At 46.2% G+C, this 17,770-nt stretch overlaps 1 protein-coding gene across 5 annotated transcripts in view; it reads left to right on the top strand.

The window, feature by feature from the left end:
• Positions 1-6,215: 6,215 nt before the first annotated feature.
• GGT1 (gamma-glutamyltransferase 1) overlaps positions 6,216-17,770 on the top strand; it is a 30,768-nt gene continuing 19,213 nt past the window's right edge. Inside the window, exon 1 of one of the 5 annotated variants that reach the window (XM_065692902.1) lies at positions 6,216-6,328. Coding sequence is in view for 1 of the 5 variants with exons in the window: in XM_065692899.1 (XP_065548971.1) it covers positions 13,845-13,864 (20 nt within the window). In the remaining 4 variants the exon portion in view is untranslated. Of the gene's footprint in view, positions 6,329-6,594; positions 6,721-8,089; positions 8,173-13,826; positions 13,865-14,399; positions 14,537-17,770 lie in introns of those variants that run through there. The other 4 variants (XM_065692904.1, XM_065692903.1, XM_065692899.1 and 1 more) reach the window with 4 other exon arrangements.

Raw genomic sequence — 17,770 nt, forward strand, 5'->3', positions numbered from 1 at the left:
GTGTGTGGGGAGGAGGCAGGAGTTTGCTTGGGAAAAGTAGACTGTCAGTGCATCCTCTGGTCCTGTTCAGCCCCAGGAGAGACTGAGCCAGTAGGCAAGGATAGATACCTGGGGGATACCAATCTACAGGAGTGTTCCCATCTTCCCTTTCCTCTTGTGGTTGCATTACAAGGAGATAGATCAGCTCACGAGCTTGTTGGGTAGGACAGAGTGGGGACTGCAGGGTCTCTCACAGTCACCACAAACTAGGGTTCTGAGGCCCCACCTCATCCCAGTGGATATATTAGCACTTGTCAGAAGGATATTAATTTGTTCTAACCTTAACACAGCTCTACATGGTGCTGCCAACTGCAACTAGCTGGGTACAGCATGGCTGACAAAAGAGTTTTGCCAGAAGTCTTTCTTAAAATGAGAAATGGGAAAAATGGAAGGTAAACAGAAATCCTCTAGCTAGTCACTCAGTTCAGTGCTGTAAGCACATCTTGTCATCCCAGTTTCCAGTAATGGGAAAACGCCTAGCTCCTGGCCTTTTGGGCAAGTAAGGATAGCTCAGTCAGTGGCAGGAACAGAATAGTAACTGTATTGGAATGGACTGCAGGCCTCTTTCCCCTGGAATCCTGAATTACCAGTGGTTAATAGAGGATGCCTAGCTAGGAGCATAAAAACAGGGGGGTGCAGGTCACTCTGTTCCTGAATGCCCTCCTTGCCACCAACCATCTGTAATCTGCAAATTTTCTGGGGTGGGGATCTTTACATTTCATAGTCCTTCACAGGTTTTTCCTGAACATTTTTTGAGCCTGAGCAAATCTGGGGCATCCACAGCATCTTATGGCCATGAGTTCCACTGTTCAGCTGTGTGTTGCGTGAAGAAATATTTACTTTGTTCTGAATCTGTCATTTACAGTTTTCTTTTGATGCTTTGTAGCTTTTGAAAGAGGCAGCAGGCAGTCATTCCTTATTCATCTTCTCTAAGCTACTCTCAAATGATAAACCTCTCAAGTTTCTGTTTCCTAGGCTGAAGAATCTTGCTGTCATCCAGAAGCCTTTTTAGACCTTAGATCACCCCTAACCAGCTCCCTCCCCCTTCTCTAGTCCTACTGTAGCCTCTAGCAAATTGGCACAACAGCCATGGGGATGCAGATGCACCCTGGAGCTACCCAATAGCAGTGAGGTTTGTGGTTTTGCTCTGTCTCCTAGCACTCACTTTGCCTTTTTGATTGCTTTTGAGCCCTGGGCTGATGCTTTCATTGACTGCTCTTGGCTTGCTCTTGCCATTGCACAGCATGCTTAGCCCCCTGTGTTTCACTTTTCCTGTCAGTAGACTGGGAAGGGGATAGTTACTGCTCACTCCTTACGAATTCACACTGGCAGCTATGGTCAGAGGTTGTCAAAGCCTCTCATTTTTGTACTATCTTATCCCTGTAGGCTCTGTGGTGTATGCAGTGCTAGGCTGGGAGCTCGGGCTCAAGTGCTGTGGTAGGGCAGGTTGTGGCTTCCTCCCTGACACAATTAGAGGGTTGCCTTGAGTGTTCACTGTATAACATGCCACCACCCTGTCTGGGAAGTGCTCAGCAGAGCACTGCAGAGCTGGATCGCTGCAGCCAGAGCTCTGTCACTGCCCTCTCCCTTGGAATAAATATGCTGTGGTGCTCACAGTGTGACCGCAATTCCCATTGCCTCTGCCTGGAAGGAATTGGGTTCACTCACACACCTGCATGCTTGCTGAGGCTGTTCTGATTTGTATGCTGCTCAAGCTGGATTCGAATCACAATCCTAATTATGTTTGCTTTGTATATGATGAAGGTTACATTTTTGGCTGTTGTTGCTGGGTTGGAAACGTAATTGATTAATGTAGTGCTTAAGAAGGGAAAGTGGATTAAGGCAGTGGTGAGTCTGTGCTGCCAGACTACCTCACACTTGAACAGCTTCAGCTTTTGTTTGCCTGCTTGTCTGAGCTCCCAACTTGTTATTTCTCATGGCTCTGAGCTTGTTGGCAGATCCCTCAAAGCCAAACCTCCTGCAGGGAAGGGAGCTACTGCCCTGGAGAGTTACATGCAAAGAGCTAGTCCACAGTCTAGGTTTAATTCCCTTATATATGGGGGCAAATGTACTTGCTATTTAGCTGTGATCTGTTCAAGGGGAAATGTATGTAGGAAGCTTCATAGCCCAAATACCTGTAAACTATTGACTGAACAAAGCAGCACAGCCTGGAGAAGGTCCGCCTGTCAATGACACTGCAGTTTTGGGGAAGAAATCCACTTAATGCTTCTGCAGAGTACATGGAGGTGGAGAGATAAAAGATGAACACAGTATCGGTGCTGGCAGTAGCAACTGCACACAGGCACTGCTGAGACTCTGCACTTGATAGAGAAATGGCAGCAATAGCCCATACAATATTAAATAGGTCTTAAGCCTTTTGCTTCTTGCAGCTGAGGCTCTCTTTACAGCCCATGAGGCACCTCAGTGGTGTTCTGGGTCTGAGACATGCATCTGTGCAGTGACGTGGTTTAAAAATGGCAGAGTTCTGCTAAGTAACTATGGACACTGGTCCACTTTTATTGGGGAAAGCAGTCAAGTTCCAGCAGGGCCCACAAAAGCAGGTTTGTTGGCCTGTGTATTGCCTGAATAGAGGATCTTAACAGCTTGTGGTCACAGATAAATTGGACAACATCTCTGGAAGCACAGGGAATGTCACCAGTCCACTCAATGACACATGACATTAACTTGACTTCTTAGCACAGGAGGATTCTGGGCTTCCACTGCTTTCATGACGAATTCATTCAGAGTCTGAGGTACATGGAAGATTTCTGTTACCTCTGTTCTGGAAGCATGCTGCACCCATTTCATTTAGATTAATTTTATCTTGACTAAATGAAGCCACGTGTGAAGCTAGGTATGTGAGGTTTCGACACACAGTCTTGTACTGAACCACTGCAGCAGCTGCAGTGCCTTGCAGAAAGGCAGAATTAGCAGCTCTGAAAGCACCACCAGAGACACCCTTTACAGCTCTGGAAGCACTAGGGCTAGCCAGGCTCAGCACAAAGCCCTTACCCTTCCTGACCTGTCCTGTGCCACTCAGGAAGTGTATCACACACATCCAGCATGGGGTGTCTCTTCCAGCTCTGTGCTGGCTTTCAGAGAGAGGTGGTGGGAAGCCCTGACTCTTCCCTGCTCTTTCCCTCCACCTCATCCACTTCTCTCTTGCTGCCTGGTCCTGTGCATGCTTTCCAGACTCCTTTTCTGACCTCCCCAGCTCTCTCCTTTCCCCCGGCAGAAACACAGACACTCAGGACACCCTACAGAAAGGTAAGGGAGAGTTACTGTGAGTGGGAGGAGGGCTTTCAAGGCAGCAGCACGAGGTCCCCTTTGTACCCCCCTGTGCTTTTGATCAGCCTGTAACAGGGGACAGTACAATTAAAAAAAAAGGGAGAGCAACTGCAGTTACTGAAGCAAACGCCAGGAAGTGGCACCTCCAGGGACAGTCTGTGGTCCCAGGGGCAGCTTTACTGTTCAGCCGCCTGCCTTTGGGGCACAGCAGTGGCTGCTTGCCTACTTATGCTTTCACTAGGCTGATGGGAGGTATAGGGGAAGGCCCTGGCACCTCTCCAGGGATTACCATACATTAGACCATTTGAAAGGATGGTTTAAGGCAGAAGAAACAGTGGAGGAAAGCCCTGCAAGGACTTAAAATGTATCTTGCTATGGGGCTGTCACATTTCCAGCCTTCAAGAAGCAGAAATATTTGATATATTCTTCATATATCTATATATGATAGATATATATATTTCTTTATATAACTTTGATAGATACATATAAATTTATATGTTTATAAATTTTATAATATATCCCTCTGGGATCTCTTTTTTCTTTGTGTTTCATAAAAATATTTCTAAAAAGCTTTTAGAAAACCTGGCTTAGAAAGTACCTTCACAGTTTCAGGCTATGGGCTGTAGTTACAGTTCGTAACAGAATTAAGCCATCTTAAAACCCATACAGGAGGGGCTGAAGGCAGCACCTGATGCTGCTAAGCTGCTTTTTGAGTTTGAAACCAGTAAGTGCACAGACTGTATTGGCTCTAAGCTCTTAGCAGCAGTGCTAAGCCACTGAGAGGAACCACAGGCCTCCAGGTGGGTATGTGGACAAGACAGCCAGGCTGTGGAGGTCTGACCTGAACAGGCATGGAGCATGACAGTGCTGGTGATGGGTTCCATTGGTGTCTGTATGGGAAGCTCCGTGCTCTCCCCGCTCACTGCCTCTGGCAGAGTGAAGTGAGTGCAGCCATCAGAATGACACATAAGAAATCCTCCTGCTGAGGAAGGTGACTCCACTGACTAAGACTTTCAAGTTCTCCAAAGATCTCAGTACTTTTAAAACCTTATTTAAGTTCATGGCAGGCCTGGCAAAGTGACCAGCTGATTTTATTTCTTTCCAGTTTGACTAGTTTTTTTCCATCTATATCCAAAGACAGAAAGACATCTCTCACAAAACAAAAACAAAAAAAAAAAACAAAACAACCCAAGTACTTAAAGGCTAGTAGAAGAGTACAAGAAGCAGGGCTTGAAGTGGGAATTGATTGGAGAATAAAAGCATTCTCTGAAGCTTTTCCTCCTCTGGCCAGGAACCTTTCAGAGCCAGATTGTTACACACCAGTGACACAGCATTTAGACTTAGATGGGTGATAAGAAATAGGTCTCTAAGTCTGTGGGTGAATGTCCAATGTCGAAGGGCTTCTCTGGCTGTTCTGTCCTGCTCAGCCAGCCTCTGGACACTGGACTGGAGCTGCCTCCTGGAGCTAGCATGAGTCTCCCTCAAGCTTGTGGCCCAGTCAGCAGTGTCACCCACTCCAGCCTTTGAAAGATAACAGCCACTGTGCCAAACTGACCTACTGTCCTGCTACACCATAGATGAATTTGGATCTTAAACTTCTGGCATCTGATTTATGTTTTTTCTCTCACCTTAGACACCCTGAGGGATTTGCCCTGAGGGATTTGAACTTAGGAGATCCCCAGACCCACTTCAGTCTGCAGGGCAGTGCCATGAGCAAACGGACAGGAAAGCATAGTACCGCTCACCTCGATCTTTTCCAGAAGGCTGCAGTGTAGCCTATCTGGTGCTACTGGAAAAGCAAACAGGCTTTTCTGTGTCACCTGGCACTACCGAGCTGCTCAGCACAAAAGCTCTTTTGGGCTTTGCCAAGGTCAGGTTTGGTTTGGATAACACCATGTGTGCTGCTTCTGCCTTGTACAAAAAGCTTGCTGCTCACCTTGGTGCCATCCTGCACATGCTATACGTTGTGCAGTGCTGCAGATGGAGCCTTTCTGGATAGGCTGTCAGAGCATCACTAGAGATATTAGCCTTGTTTACCTTTGAAACAAAGTGAATTCCTGTCAGCACAGCAGAGGCCAACATACAGCCTTCCACCTTCCCCTACTTTTTGTCTTGCCATAAAAAATGTTTTGGCTTTTTCTGTGCTTACCACAGCAGTTCTGTGTGGCTTAGCCCATGTTTGCCTCATTGCGTCAGTCTACACAGTTCATTTGTAAGGAATTTCATCCACACCTTAAAGAAATTGAGGAAGATGAGGTTGTGAAGGCTCTGGGGCACAGGTCCTGTGTCAGTGATTGCAGGCAGCAGTGCTGAAAAGGAAGAAAACCAGAGGGAAAAGTGGACTGCTTTAAAGGAGCTACCTTGTGAAAAATGCTTTGGAGAGCAGTGACCAAGTGCCTCCCTGCTTTGTGCCATCATCCCACAGGGCAAAGTGCCAGGGTGTCATTCCCAAACCTTCCCTGAACCCAGAGGGACTGCTGATGGGGTACTTGGCCCTGCACCCGCCGGTGTCCGCTGGTTACCCTGCAGACTGATGTCCTGTTCAGGCATCAGGAGCATGTCCAGGAGGCAAGGTCATGATTCCTTTTAGGACTATCCAGCTTCAGTGCAGCACAGGCAACACTTTGGCTGGAAGGGACAGGATGGGATGCTGAGGGGATGCAGCAGGGCAGTGGCGAGAGGAGCACCCCATGGAGGAGACACCCTCTTGGGACGCTGCTGCTGGCAGCGCATCCCCCATAGCAGCCTCCTCCTCTGGGTAGCTGGCAGACCCTCTTGTCCGAAATGCCACAGATTGCAGGCTGGCTACCTTGAATTTCCTCCCATCTGTGCCATCTAGTGCCCAGTACAAGAACTGGGACTGACCCAGCCTCTCACCCACAGGGGAACAGCCCGGCCGCTCTGGAGAAGAGGCTCTCCTCTCCCTGGGCCAGGCAGGGATGTGCTGGGAGGACCCCTGAGATGCCGCACCGCCTGCATGGAAAATCCCACTTAGTTCCAGGTAGGATCGCAGCGCGCAGGTGTGTCTGGGGGGCGGATGGAGCGGGGAGAGTGAGTCTGTTCCGAGGCTGGAGGTGAGGTGAGGCTGGGTGATGTTATGCTGCCAGAGGCTGCAGGTAGGGAGAGGAAGGCTTGAAGTTCTCGGGAATCCTGCCTTTGCTTTTCAGGCATTGCGTTCCCATGGCATGCTCTGACGCTGCACACGTGTTTTAAGGAACAAAAGTACTGACCTCTTACTGGAATTCTCCTTTTTGGATAGATTTCAATGCTGTTTCAAGGGAAGCTACAGCTAGCTTTACTTAAGTTAATGCTCTAGATTGTAAAACACTTTTTTTTTTTTTCCCATGTAAGTATAGGTTGTTTGGGCATAATATTTGTTACGCCATTTCTTAGGTAAGTTCCTTGTACTAAGTTGTTATTTTTGTCAAAAAGCTTCTATAGCTGTAGCTTGGTTTGCCAGCTTTGGTTCTTAACTCTGCCCTGTCCTCTTTATCCTTTTCAAAGGAATACTTTTCCTCTTTACAGACCCAGTTTAATCTATAAGCTCTAAATAATAGGGGATAAATCCGGAGCTAACAAATTCTTGCTTCCTTCTTGCTGCCTTTTTATTTTATTTTTTTCCACAAATCTGTATAAGAGAATTAATGGTGTTGAAAAGAGCTGCTAACTCAAGCCCATCAGTATGTATCTATCCTTCATATTGCTTTATCACAGACAGACTTTCATATTTCTCTGTATTGGATTTCATCTGCTCTTATTTGCCCTGTTTCTCAAATGTTTTCAAGTTTTTCACCAGCTCTTAGGAATTTTCCTGATGTCCTTTGCTACCTCCATATTATCTTCTGCCACTTCATTACTGGGCCACCAGTATATATTATATATTACATATTACATATTATAAATATATTGAACATGCTGCCTCTAGCAGCCATAGGGCACCCTGCACAGCTTTTTCCATGTGACATATTGATCATTCCATCTTCGCTGTAACTTGTGTTGGATTAAAAATTATTATCTGATACCTGCTTCCCAAAACTTCTTATGAGCAGCTTCTGAAGTTCGTGGTAAAGTCATTCAAGGAGGAGACAAATGTATTTTTGTCCTCCTGATCACATCCAGGAATCTGTGGGCTCTCTTCGCTTGTGAACTATGTCTGCTGGTTTGCTTCTCATAGAGCTCTGCAAGTTTCCCTCTCCAGGACATACTGCACAAGCATGTCATGCTGTTTCTGAAATGTAAATTTTCCTACTAATTTACTTTCTTTCTTGGTACTTAAGCAAGCCTGATTGCTTAGGAAGTCTCAGTTGCCTTTTCAAATGTGAAAAGGTTAAATTGCCCCTTAGCACCTGATAAGTAACTGGTTGTAGTGATAGCTCAATGGTTTTGGAGCTCAGAGCTCTCCTGGGGCTGCTGTTGATCTTGGCATGTTATTGCTTTTTAAGGGACTGATCTTTGAAACCAAGGCTCGAGGAAGTCATTTAAGGATGTGTTTGCATCCTGCTGTGGACTGAAACTGTGAGGATTTCAGTGGGAAGGAAACTCATCTTGAAACAGATGCAGTGTTTATCAGCTTTGTCTAATTACTGCTCCATCTTCCTGGAGGTGGTATTCTCCAGAGCAACCCCTCACAGCAGGAGGCCAGTGCTGGTGTCAAATCCCTGCTTGCCCAAAGCTTACTTGGTCCCAGCTGTGCTCTGGAGAGCTCTTTTCTGAGGCTCTGGCCTCGGGCAGGTGCTGGGCTGTGCTGCTTGCGTGGCTGTTTGCACACCTGCCCTTGCTCTTTTCCTGCAATCGAGCGGTGCGGAGGCACGGTTGGTTCTCCAGCGAGCTCTCGGCTTCTCACAGGTCTGTAAGCTGCTTTACTGCTGTCTGTCTCTGGGACTTGTAGTCTCTAGGGCTTCCTGCCTTCCCCTGTGTAACTGACTCTCAAGTCTGTCGGTGTGCCACAGTCTACATAGGCTTTAAAGTGTTTGTGTGAGATGGGTGCCAGGAAGAGTCCTTTCTGGAGTTTGTCCCCAGAGCCTCTTGACAGGGAAGCTCAAACTGTTTTACTTGCAAGGAAATGGAGGCTCAGACAGGCAATGTGGTGTGGTTTATTGCAGTAATTTAGCAATAGAAACAGGCGTAAACCTCTGCTCACCCCTCTAACCTCAGCACTATAACCCCAAGGATACATGTTTCCCTTCCCCAGCCCCTACCCATGCAGTAGTTGTATCCCAGAGAGGTTGGTGTAGGAGTCTCATTCCCCTGTGCTGAGGAGATGCTTGGCCTTACATGCATCATCTTCCCTCGTGGCATGGCAGCAGCTGTGCCAGGAATGTCGGGGGCCTGAGTTCTGGGCAGGGCTGGGCTCGTTGCTGTGGCTGAGCCTGGCTCTGCCTGGCCTGGCTGGTTAGAGCGGTGGAGGGTAGGGGCTGTGTATGACAGCTGGGCTCCCAGCTCCCCAAACATGCGTCCCAGCCTTAATTGCAGTGGGTGTAATTAGCAGTTGAGAAACTATGAGTGTGATTTTAATAAGCTGAGAGTAATGCAGTTTGTCTTTTCTGGAAGAGATGCTTTGCAAACAAAAACTGTAATTAAAAAGCACACACACAGAGCAAACAGCAACTCTGCAGTTGGGTGCCTTACTGCTCTATGTGCAGCACGTCTGGCAGGCGACCTGACCTGGCAGCTGAGTCCCCCTTTGGGTCAGTCTTCATGATAGGGTTTCTGGGGGACTAACATGTGAAAGCTACAGGATTTGGCTCAATTGTGAGTTTTATAAAAGGCTCTTCCCTGTCTTCACAGCTCCCCTTTGATATAATGTTGTTCCTTGATAAGGATAAGTCTCCTGGGTGTCATCCACTGCTTTCACTCCTGGCACCATTGTGTTTCTGTGTTCTCTTCCATGAGCCTAAATTAGCTCGAGGCTGGTGGGATCTCTGTGGCAGGAGCCAGTGAGGCAGCCAGGGTGGCATAGAGGAAGGCAGGAAGCCTTTTCAAGAATAGCCAGTGTTTCTGGTAGCCTCAGATCTGAACAGCCAGACTGAGCCCTGAACTAATCCCTTCTTCCTGCACTCTTAAGAATACAAAAAAGAGGTCTCTTTTATCTGGTCTTCTGTCTCTGCACAAGCCTGCCTGGCACCGCTGGATTTCAAACTTGATTTCTGGCCAAGGGAGCTCTCATGGGAGAGCAGCTTCATTGAGTCCACAAGATGTTTCACCCAAACCCCATTTCACACCAGGCTGACCTCACCTCATCCCTCTTCCCCCATGCTGAGAGGGAGGGATGAGGCCACTTGCCTCCCTGCAAATGTCCATTTGTGCCTGATGGCACCAGCTGCTGCAGCTCTTGTAATATAAGGGGTGCCTATGTTTGTAGTGCACCTCCTCTTGACCTGTGAGAAACACCCTGACCTTTGAGAGCTCAGAGCCAGAGGAATGCCTGTAATTTCCTATCTGTTGTTATTTCTCTCTGCCTGGGACCAGTGGTCAAGGGTCCCAGGTTGATAAAGGGTGGGGTAAAAGCAGCTTGTTCACTCATATCCCTTTGTGTTGTGCTATGCAGGTGTGACTGGCCTGCTGCCTGCTCTGCCAGCTAGCTGCAGCCCTGGCATATTGGGAAAATAAACAAAGCTTTCCCCAGAGACCAGAGACCAAGTTGAAATGTGGTGAAGGGATCTGTGATTCCCACTGGAGTGGAAAGGGCAGCAGGTGTGGGCTCAGCAGATGGGAAAACACCAAGCATGTGGCCTATCCCAACAGAAAGAGGCTGTGGGGAGAAAGCAGAGCAGCCCATCTGTGCGGGTTGGAGAGGCCAAGTTCATGTGCCAGCTGAGCCCCTGTGTAGCACTCTCTATCCAGCCTCTGTGGCATGCATGCTGCTCCCAAAGCCATAGCAAGTGGGTCTTCCCTGGAGCTATGGTGGTACAGCCTCTGCCTCCAGCCAACTTGGATGTTCACAGTTTCCACAACAGGTTGCAAGTGCTTTGGGGCAGAAGCCTGTGATTCTGGTATCTCAAAAGCAATGGCAGTCTCTGTGCCCTTTGCAGCACCAAAACAAACAAGCCTAAAGAAGGCTGGACAGTGGGCTAGATAAACCAGAGAGGGACTGTTTTCTGACACCTAGGGCTTTGGAACCTGTACTTGAGATGTGAGTCTTGTTTGCCTGATAGCAGGTTGCCTCTCTCAGGGTGGGAGACATGTTGGTATTTGAGCACTTACCTATTCCAATGTTATGCTCTGCCCAGAGGAGGAGATGCTGTGAACATCAAGCCTGCCAGGTTTCTGCACTCAGATGCAGAGGCCTTTCAAGTCTCTGTGGTCCTTTTGGATGTAATCATGTGACCACCATCCTGGGAAAGCGCAGAATCATCCAGTGTGTGCCCCTGAGCTGGTGGAAGGTGAGCATGCTTTACTGCTTAGCTGAAGCATGGGCTGTGACAGGAGCCATTGTATAGTAGTGTCCATCCCACATGTGGGCTGTGGCTCAAGAAAGTTTTTATCAAGATTAAACCTGTACAGTACATTTTCCTCTTAAGGTCAAACTGTTGGGTTGCAAATAGGCACATGCAGAGGAACTGTTACCGAAGTCTTAACTGTGAGCCTGAAGGACTAGGAGAATAATCCTAGCTACAGGGAGTGACATCTTTAGAAAGGAAAATCATGTATTTCCCAAGGCTGCCATTCTGGGGAGCAAACAGTGTGAGGTGCTGAGAACTGCTGAAATTAAAAAAAATGGAAGTCCGGATTCTCCACTATGGTGTGAGCTGTCTGGCACAGGCAAGATCTTCCTGTGTAGTGCTGTGTGAATTACCTGTACTGCTCTGTGCCCTCCTCACCTGCCCACAGCAGGAAAAAGGGCCCTGGTGTAAATCAGAGCTCCCCAGCCCATGAAACTATTGTTTTTGTGTGGTCATCCCCTAGATGGTTTTGGCCTCTGGAGGCTGGTGGAGGTGCAGTCAGAAAGTACTTGCACACACTGGGTGCAAATTAGCTCTTTATCTAAAGCCTTCTTGGGGACTCAGTAGAAATTCTAACAGAGCAATTTAACAGCCATCAGTGGCTCTTTGCTCCTGCAGCACCCTTGGAAGATGGGTTGGTTCCCATGTCAGCTGAGTGCCCCAGGCAGGCACCAACAAGCCTGGGGATGTGGGTTGGCAAGTGGGGATAACAAATCTGTGGATGCTGCACTGCTTCTGGCCTCTGCTGCTTTGTCCCATCCCTCTTTGAGAGGTTCCAACCCTGCCTCTGCTATGGGGCAGGAGCTGCTAATTGGTCCAGTTGAAAACTTGCAATACTAAGGTAACCCAGGGCTGATTCTGGCTTACCAGGATGTGCTGAATTTTATGCTGAGAGGTTTCATTTGTTGTTCCAACACTGGCAGAGCTAATTCTGCAGCAGAAACAGCTGAGAAAGGGACAAGAAGTTGTGAGACTTCCCGAGAAATGCACCTCTCCTAAGGCAAAGTTTGGGCGGGCTGCACACACAGATCTCTGGGGCTGAGCCTTGGGTCAGTGTTTGTTTGTGTCCTTACAAGCCTCTCTCCTCTGAATCCCACTGATTCTGAGGCAGAATTGAAAAAAGGTTTGTGAAGGTCTGTGTAGTGGACCTTGGCTCTTCCTGGATGAAGCCCTTGTTCCTCTGTTTTTAGGGCCCTCTTGCTTTGGTTAGACTTTAACAGCAATTAGTCACACAACAACTTTCTATAATAATCCACACGTTTTCCATTAAAGAACAAACACTTTGAACTTCTCCCCAGCTCCTCTCCCGCAATCTAATCTGCTGTCATTTGTCACAAGGAGACAGAGTTACCTTCATGTTTTATTCATTTCCTGTTTACAGCGAGGGAAAAACCAAAGCCATGAGAATATGTGGAAACAACAGCCCACGGAGCTGCAGGCGCTGTGGAGTTAGATCATTGTCAGCCTCTGCACTTGTCACTTCCAGCTGCGTCTGGATTTATTAAATATATCAGACACATGACAGGGAAGAAAGGTGATGTCTAGCAGCATCATTAAAAGAATCTGGGGGGAAGATTCCTTATTCCAGCCTTGACACTGACATGCTGTTACCCCTGTGAAAGACTGTTTGTTGCCCCGTCGCTAAAGTGGGGACATGAATGCTTTTCTCATGTTGCCCTGTAAGATTCCCTAGCCCTGATAGTAACTTCAAAATGCTCTTATGTTAGTAAAAACTCTTGTGGTGATGGTGATAAGAATTTGACGATCTGGACTGATTATGGAGTTTGAGTGTCTTCCAGTAGATGTAGTGAGTACTGGAGACTGTTATTTGGTAGGCATCTTTACACAGCCTCCCCTGTGTGATTCCCTCTTGTACCATGAGTATCAGTGGAGAAATAGGGGAAGGGACCTATTGTGACTTTTTTTCCTCTTTCTGCCTACAATTTGGTTAGAGCTCACTCTGCCACCCACATAATGTGTTCAGCCTGTCTCCAAACTATCCTGTACAGGACATGCTACACCTTGAGCAAATGGGGTTGGAAGGGTTTGCTGCAGTTGTGGTTGTGCTGCACAGTGCCGGCCAAGGGTGCAGATTTCTTCTTTGGGTAACAATATTGAAGCAATTCAGCTGTTTCTGGTTTGATCCCAACAACTCCATAGCCAGACCTCTTCTAAAGCAACAGAACAAGAGGGAGTAGTTTACTGAGATCATGTTTATGTAATTTGCAGGGGAATGCAAATATAGTCAACAAATCTTAACATATGTAAGAAAAAGCTAGTTTGTCCTAGATCTGGAAAAAAACTCCTCTTTTATGCAGCCTTCCAGCAGTTAGAAGGGGATCTAACTCATATATGTATCTGCTTTTGAGTCGCTTCACGCTTTCAAAACAGGCCCATTCCTTAGGGAGATTTGGACCATGATTTGGTATACAGGAACACTCCTTGCAGTATTTTAGATAGCTTGTTTACTTAAGCTGGCACAATGTAATGTGAAGAGAACAGGAGAGATCTCTGGCTGAAAAATAATCTGGGAACTGGCAAAAGTAAGGTCTTTCTCCAGTTTGCTATGCATTGCACAGGCAGCTCTGTTTGCAAGAGTCATTACCACATCTCCCTTCCCCACCCAAACCTAAGAACTAGCCATGGAGGCTCCTGATGGTTAAGGATTTCGATTCTATAAGCTGGTGGCATTTATTTGGCTGTTGTTGCATGATCCTGCAGATCTTTGTGCTGTTGATTGTCAGTGACAGTGACTCTATGAATTCCTGGGCTGGCTTCTTCCTTTTCCAGTTGCCTCAGCTGAGAACACATGGATATCTTCTGTTAGCCTTGGCATCTCCTTTATACAGCTATCCCAGAGATACTCAATCAGTAATTTACAGCTCTGAATCAGGCAAACCTTGTCCTAATTCATGACGTAGTTTTTCATGGTCAAACCCTTCAGTGAAAGATCAACAAACTGTAATGGAGGAAGCTGAAAGTGAATTATTTTCCCTTTGGAGAGCAATGGTACATCCTTGAGAGATTTCCTCTCCATTCACAGGCTACAAGACTTCCTCTGATGGAGGACAGGATATGCCTCTTGAGCTTCCCAGGTCAGTGTCCAGGACACCACCTTTTATGGGATACACATTCTTTCTCCATAGAGCTCCCAGGCCATATGGCCATGGAGCAGGGCAGTGCTCCAGCATCAGCTAACTTTGAAGAGTGCAAGGAGTGGGCTTTTCCCTAACACGGTGAGTGTGGGGGCAACATTGCTGTAACACTTGCTGTCAGGACTTGTGCCACAGACAAAGTCAGCAACTGGCAGAGTTATTGTTTGATATGTGAAGAAGAGGAAAGAAACAACTTTGCCAGAACAGATTCACTCCTGGGAGTATCTAACATCAAAGTATTGTCTCCATTCAAGTCTGGTCTTTCTCTGATCCCCACCCTCTACACTGTTCCCTTTACCGTGAGAAAGTGCGGCACGGAAAGTGCCTGTCCACTCTGTTCTCAGCTTGCCCTGTGAGCCAGCAATTCTTCAGGGACAGGGAGGGGGAAGGGTAGCATGCCTTTGCTGCTCAAAGATATGAGTACATCACCCTCTCTTACCACTCCCATATATAAAGACTTGCTGCCTCTTGGCTCTGTATGACCGATCTTGCTTTTGAAATCTCTGCTTCTGGGAACCATTGAAGAGTAAGGGGAAGAGAGCAAGGCAGAAGCCTTTTGGTATCACTAGCCGAAGTTGAACTGCACGCAGGGAGAGCAGACCTTTTAAAGTAGTGAGTAAACAGCATGATTGTATATTACCATCTCCTTATTTTGGGGTGTGAAGTTGAAGAGTTGTTTCTTTCCCTTTCTTGCATGCCTTTCCAGCTCTTTAATCATAGTTATAAAAGTGTACCTTTGTTTCAGGATTAGGTTTGAAGAGCAAGTGTTTCTCTTTTATAGGGATTGCCAGGTTTTAATCTACTGTGTTGACTTTGGATTCTCTCAGTTAATGAAGGCCAGGTCACAGGCAGCAGAGTCTCTGTCCAGGCAATCTGAACACCCCGTAGGGTTGTTGCTTAATGCTGTGACTTAATAGGATCAGAAGTACCTTAACTGATTGTTTCCAGAGGAATTCAGTTTTCTGACAGAGGCTGAGATCAGCAAAAGGAGCTGGGAGTCTAGTAACCAGGGATCTTACTCAGGTCAGTGGGCAAGATATTTCACCTCTTCATGGCCCATCCAACCCTTTGAGGGTATCTTATCTACCACCCTACTTGATGGTCTATGAAAAGTTGCTATGTAGGGTCATAAGGCTGAGTCACAATTTGACCCTAGTTTTATATACAGCATCATTAAGATAAGTGCTTATCTGACAGAGGAAAGACTCTTGAACTACTGTAGAGGTCAGAGCTATACAAACACTGAAAGGCAGATTTCATAGTTTCTTAAAGACAAAAAAATCTTACTTAAATCAATGTCCTGTTGAAAAACAGTCCTTTTCAGAGAAAGCCAGTTGCTGGGCTGAAATACGCAGATCTTGCATATCTCCTCTTTTCACATCATTCTGTGCTTTGGAATATAACCTAGAAAATGCAAACCCTATTGGACTGGAGGTCAAGCACTGACAGGTTTCTTTCTTACCTGCCAACAAAGCGGAAGGCCAGGAGGCAGGTGCAGAGCCAGAAAAGCTGCCAGGACAATGCGATGATGCTGGGGGTGTCTTTGCTGTCCAGGTGCTCTACAGTCTATGAAATAAATAGTTGTCTGTTATGACAATAACATCAAGTAAATCCTTCTGCAGAGCACTAAGAAAGTCCATGCTTTATCCGTGATCTGAGAGCTTCAGCATGTATGTGAAGGATAGATCCAACTGCAGCAGTCAGGCTAAACTGAAGAAAACATCTAGCTCTGAGAATGGGCATTGGTTTGTTGCTTCCTCCTTTCCTTTAGACTTTTTTGTCCTCCTACCTGCCTCCTTCATTCTCCTTTCCTGTTTTTCCCTTCTACCAGTTTAGGTTTTCTTCTTTACCCCACATTATTCCCTCTTCTTTCCCCCTCCATTCCTTCAGGAGCCCTCTCCTCCCTTTTATGCCAGCACTTTGGGTTTGAGGGGAAGCTGTCTGGGATTGTGTTGCTGAGCTGATTATTGGCTGCTGTGGGAAAGGCAGGCCTGTTAGCTGCAAGTCCTTGCTGGCCTGGCAGAAAGGGTTTGCAAAGATGAAAGGGCTTCATAAAGCTGATAAATAAATAGCACAGATTGGTGTAGGTTTTGGAAACTGTGGAGCTTGACATAAATACACATAAAATTTATGCGTAAAGACTAAGTAGCAGAAGGAAAATAAATCGAGGAAAAGTGATAAGACAAACTTTGAACAGAGGACAGATGCCCTTTTCTGGAAGGGATGAGCAGAAGATCTGCATTTATTGTCAGATAAGACTTGAAATTAGATAAGGCTTAATGAATTCGTCCTTGTTACTGGCATTATGCTCACTTTGGCATACTGAGTTATTGCAGCCAGTCATTTGAACGGAAAATAGGAAACAACGGTTAACGTCCTTTTTTATCGAAATCAAGAAAGTGCTCTTACAAAACAGAACACCACTACTAAGCTGATACTTCTTTCATACATACATTGTCTATCTGGCAGAACAAGATCACACAAGATGTAGAAATATCCTTTCTAAAACAGCTCAGGCAACGTGCTGACCCTTCTTATCACCTAAGCTGTATAATCTATGTATCAGTCATAATCCATTTGAAGATCTTATACCACTGTCTAATTATTGTCTCCTTTAGATTTATCTCTTTTCTACATCTGGAATATCATTAGGATTATAGTAACTTTACAAGAATCGGAACCCATTGGGATCATAACAATTTTATTAATATGCCAGTTGCACAAATCCTTGATGTCAGAAAAGTACAACCTCAAAAGGCTTTATCAAAACTTTCCTCTATTAAGCACATCCCAGTTTTCTCTGTCAAAGGTGAATTGCTGCTGCTTCTACACAGCAATCAATAGCCACCAAGGAGCCTTGTGAGCTGTCACACTAGAAGTCCTAGTGACACTACTTCAGCTACCTTTGTGTGTAGAAGAATGTAACCAGAACTGGCTGGCAAGAAAGGATAATAAACCTCCCCATTTTCCAATTATCTCTTCATTGCTTACCTTTGCACCTACAGATTATTATTGGAAACCAGACTTCATAAAATGAGTTTAGTGGGTTCTTCCTCTTTGAGCAGGTGTGTTATAGTGGAAGCAGCTCTCATTGGAGGGGAAGGAGGTGCTTTGGCTCTGAACCAACATCTGCTTATTTAGTTTCAGCTTTGAAAGTCAGCTGTTGTGCCTGTGTTCTTAGTCAGTTTGACCTATTACAAGCTAGGCAACTTTTCCAGTTCCTATAGTGCCTTTTCTCTTAACAGTCTCCCCTAGTCACTTGTTTTCCAAGACTTTTTTAGCAGTGATCTTTTTTGCATTAGTGGTTTTTATGTGGTGTCCAGCTTAAATTAGGACTGTCTGCTACACACACAGGTGGTACCTGACTTCCACTGGGGACCCTAAAGGTGGAAGAGTGGAGCAAGGGATCAGAAAGGAAACTTATTTTGTAAGAAGAAGCTTTGCAGGCTTATTTACATCTCTGTGTTACTGGACACTCAAGATACTATTTGATGCTTCTGTTCAGGTAGTATTGGAATTCAACATTGTTCTATTAGAGGGGAAAGACTTCCTCATGGAAAAAAAAAGAGCTAACCTGCAAAATTGGGGCATCTTGTAACAGCTTCTGTTCCAATAAGGTGTTAGTTAAAACATCAGGAAATGGAGGATTGGATTGGATTACATGTCCTGCCATAAAAGAAGGAATTTTAACAGTAGATGTGATTGTGTGATCTGTGTTGTGTGAGTCGTTGCTGGTGTTGCTTCATGAAATTCCCATGGAAAAAAATCAGTGGGGGTAAGGGAAGAAGCAAAAAGGAAAATTACCTAGAAGTGCCTTTAGGTTGCCTGGTGGTTTTCAGTACCTGC

This window comes from Lathamus discolor, chromosome 12 (genome assembly GCF_037157495.1).
Source record: "Lathamus discolor isolate bLatDis1 chromosome 12, bLatDis1.hap1, whole genome shotgun sequence".
Lineage (NCBI taxonomy): Eukaryota > Metazoa > Chordata > Aves > Psittaciformes > Psittacidae > Lathamus > Lathamus discolor.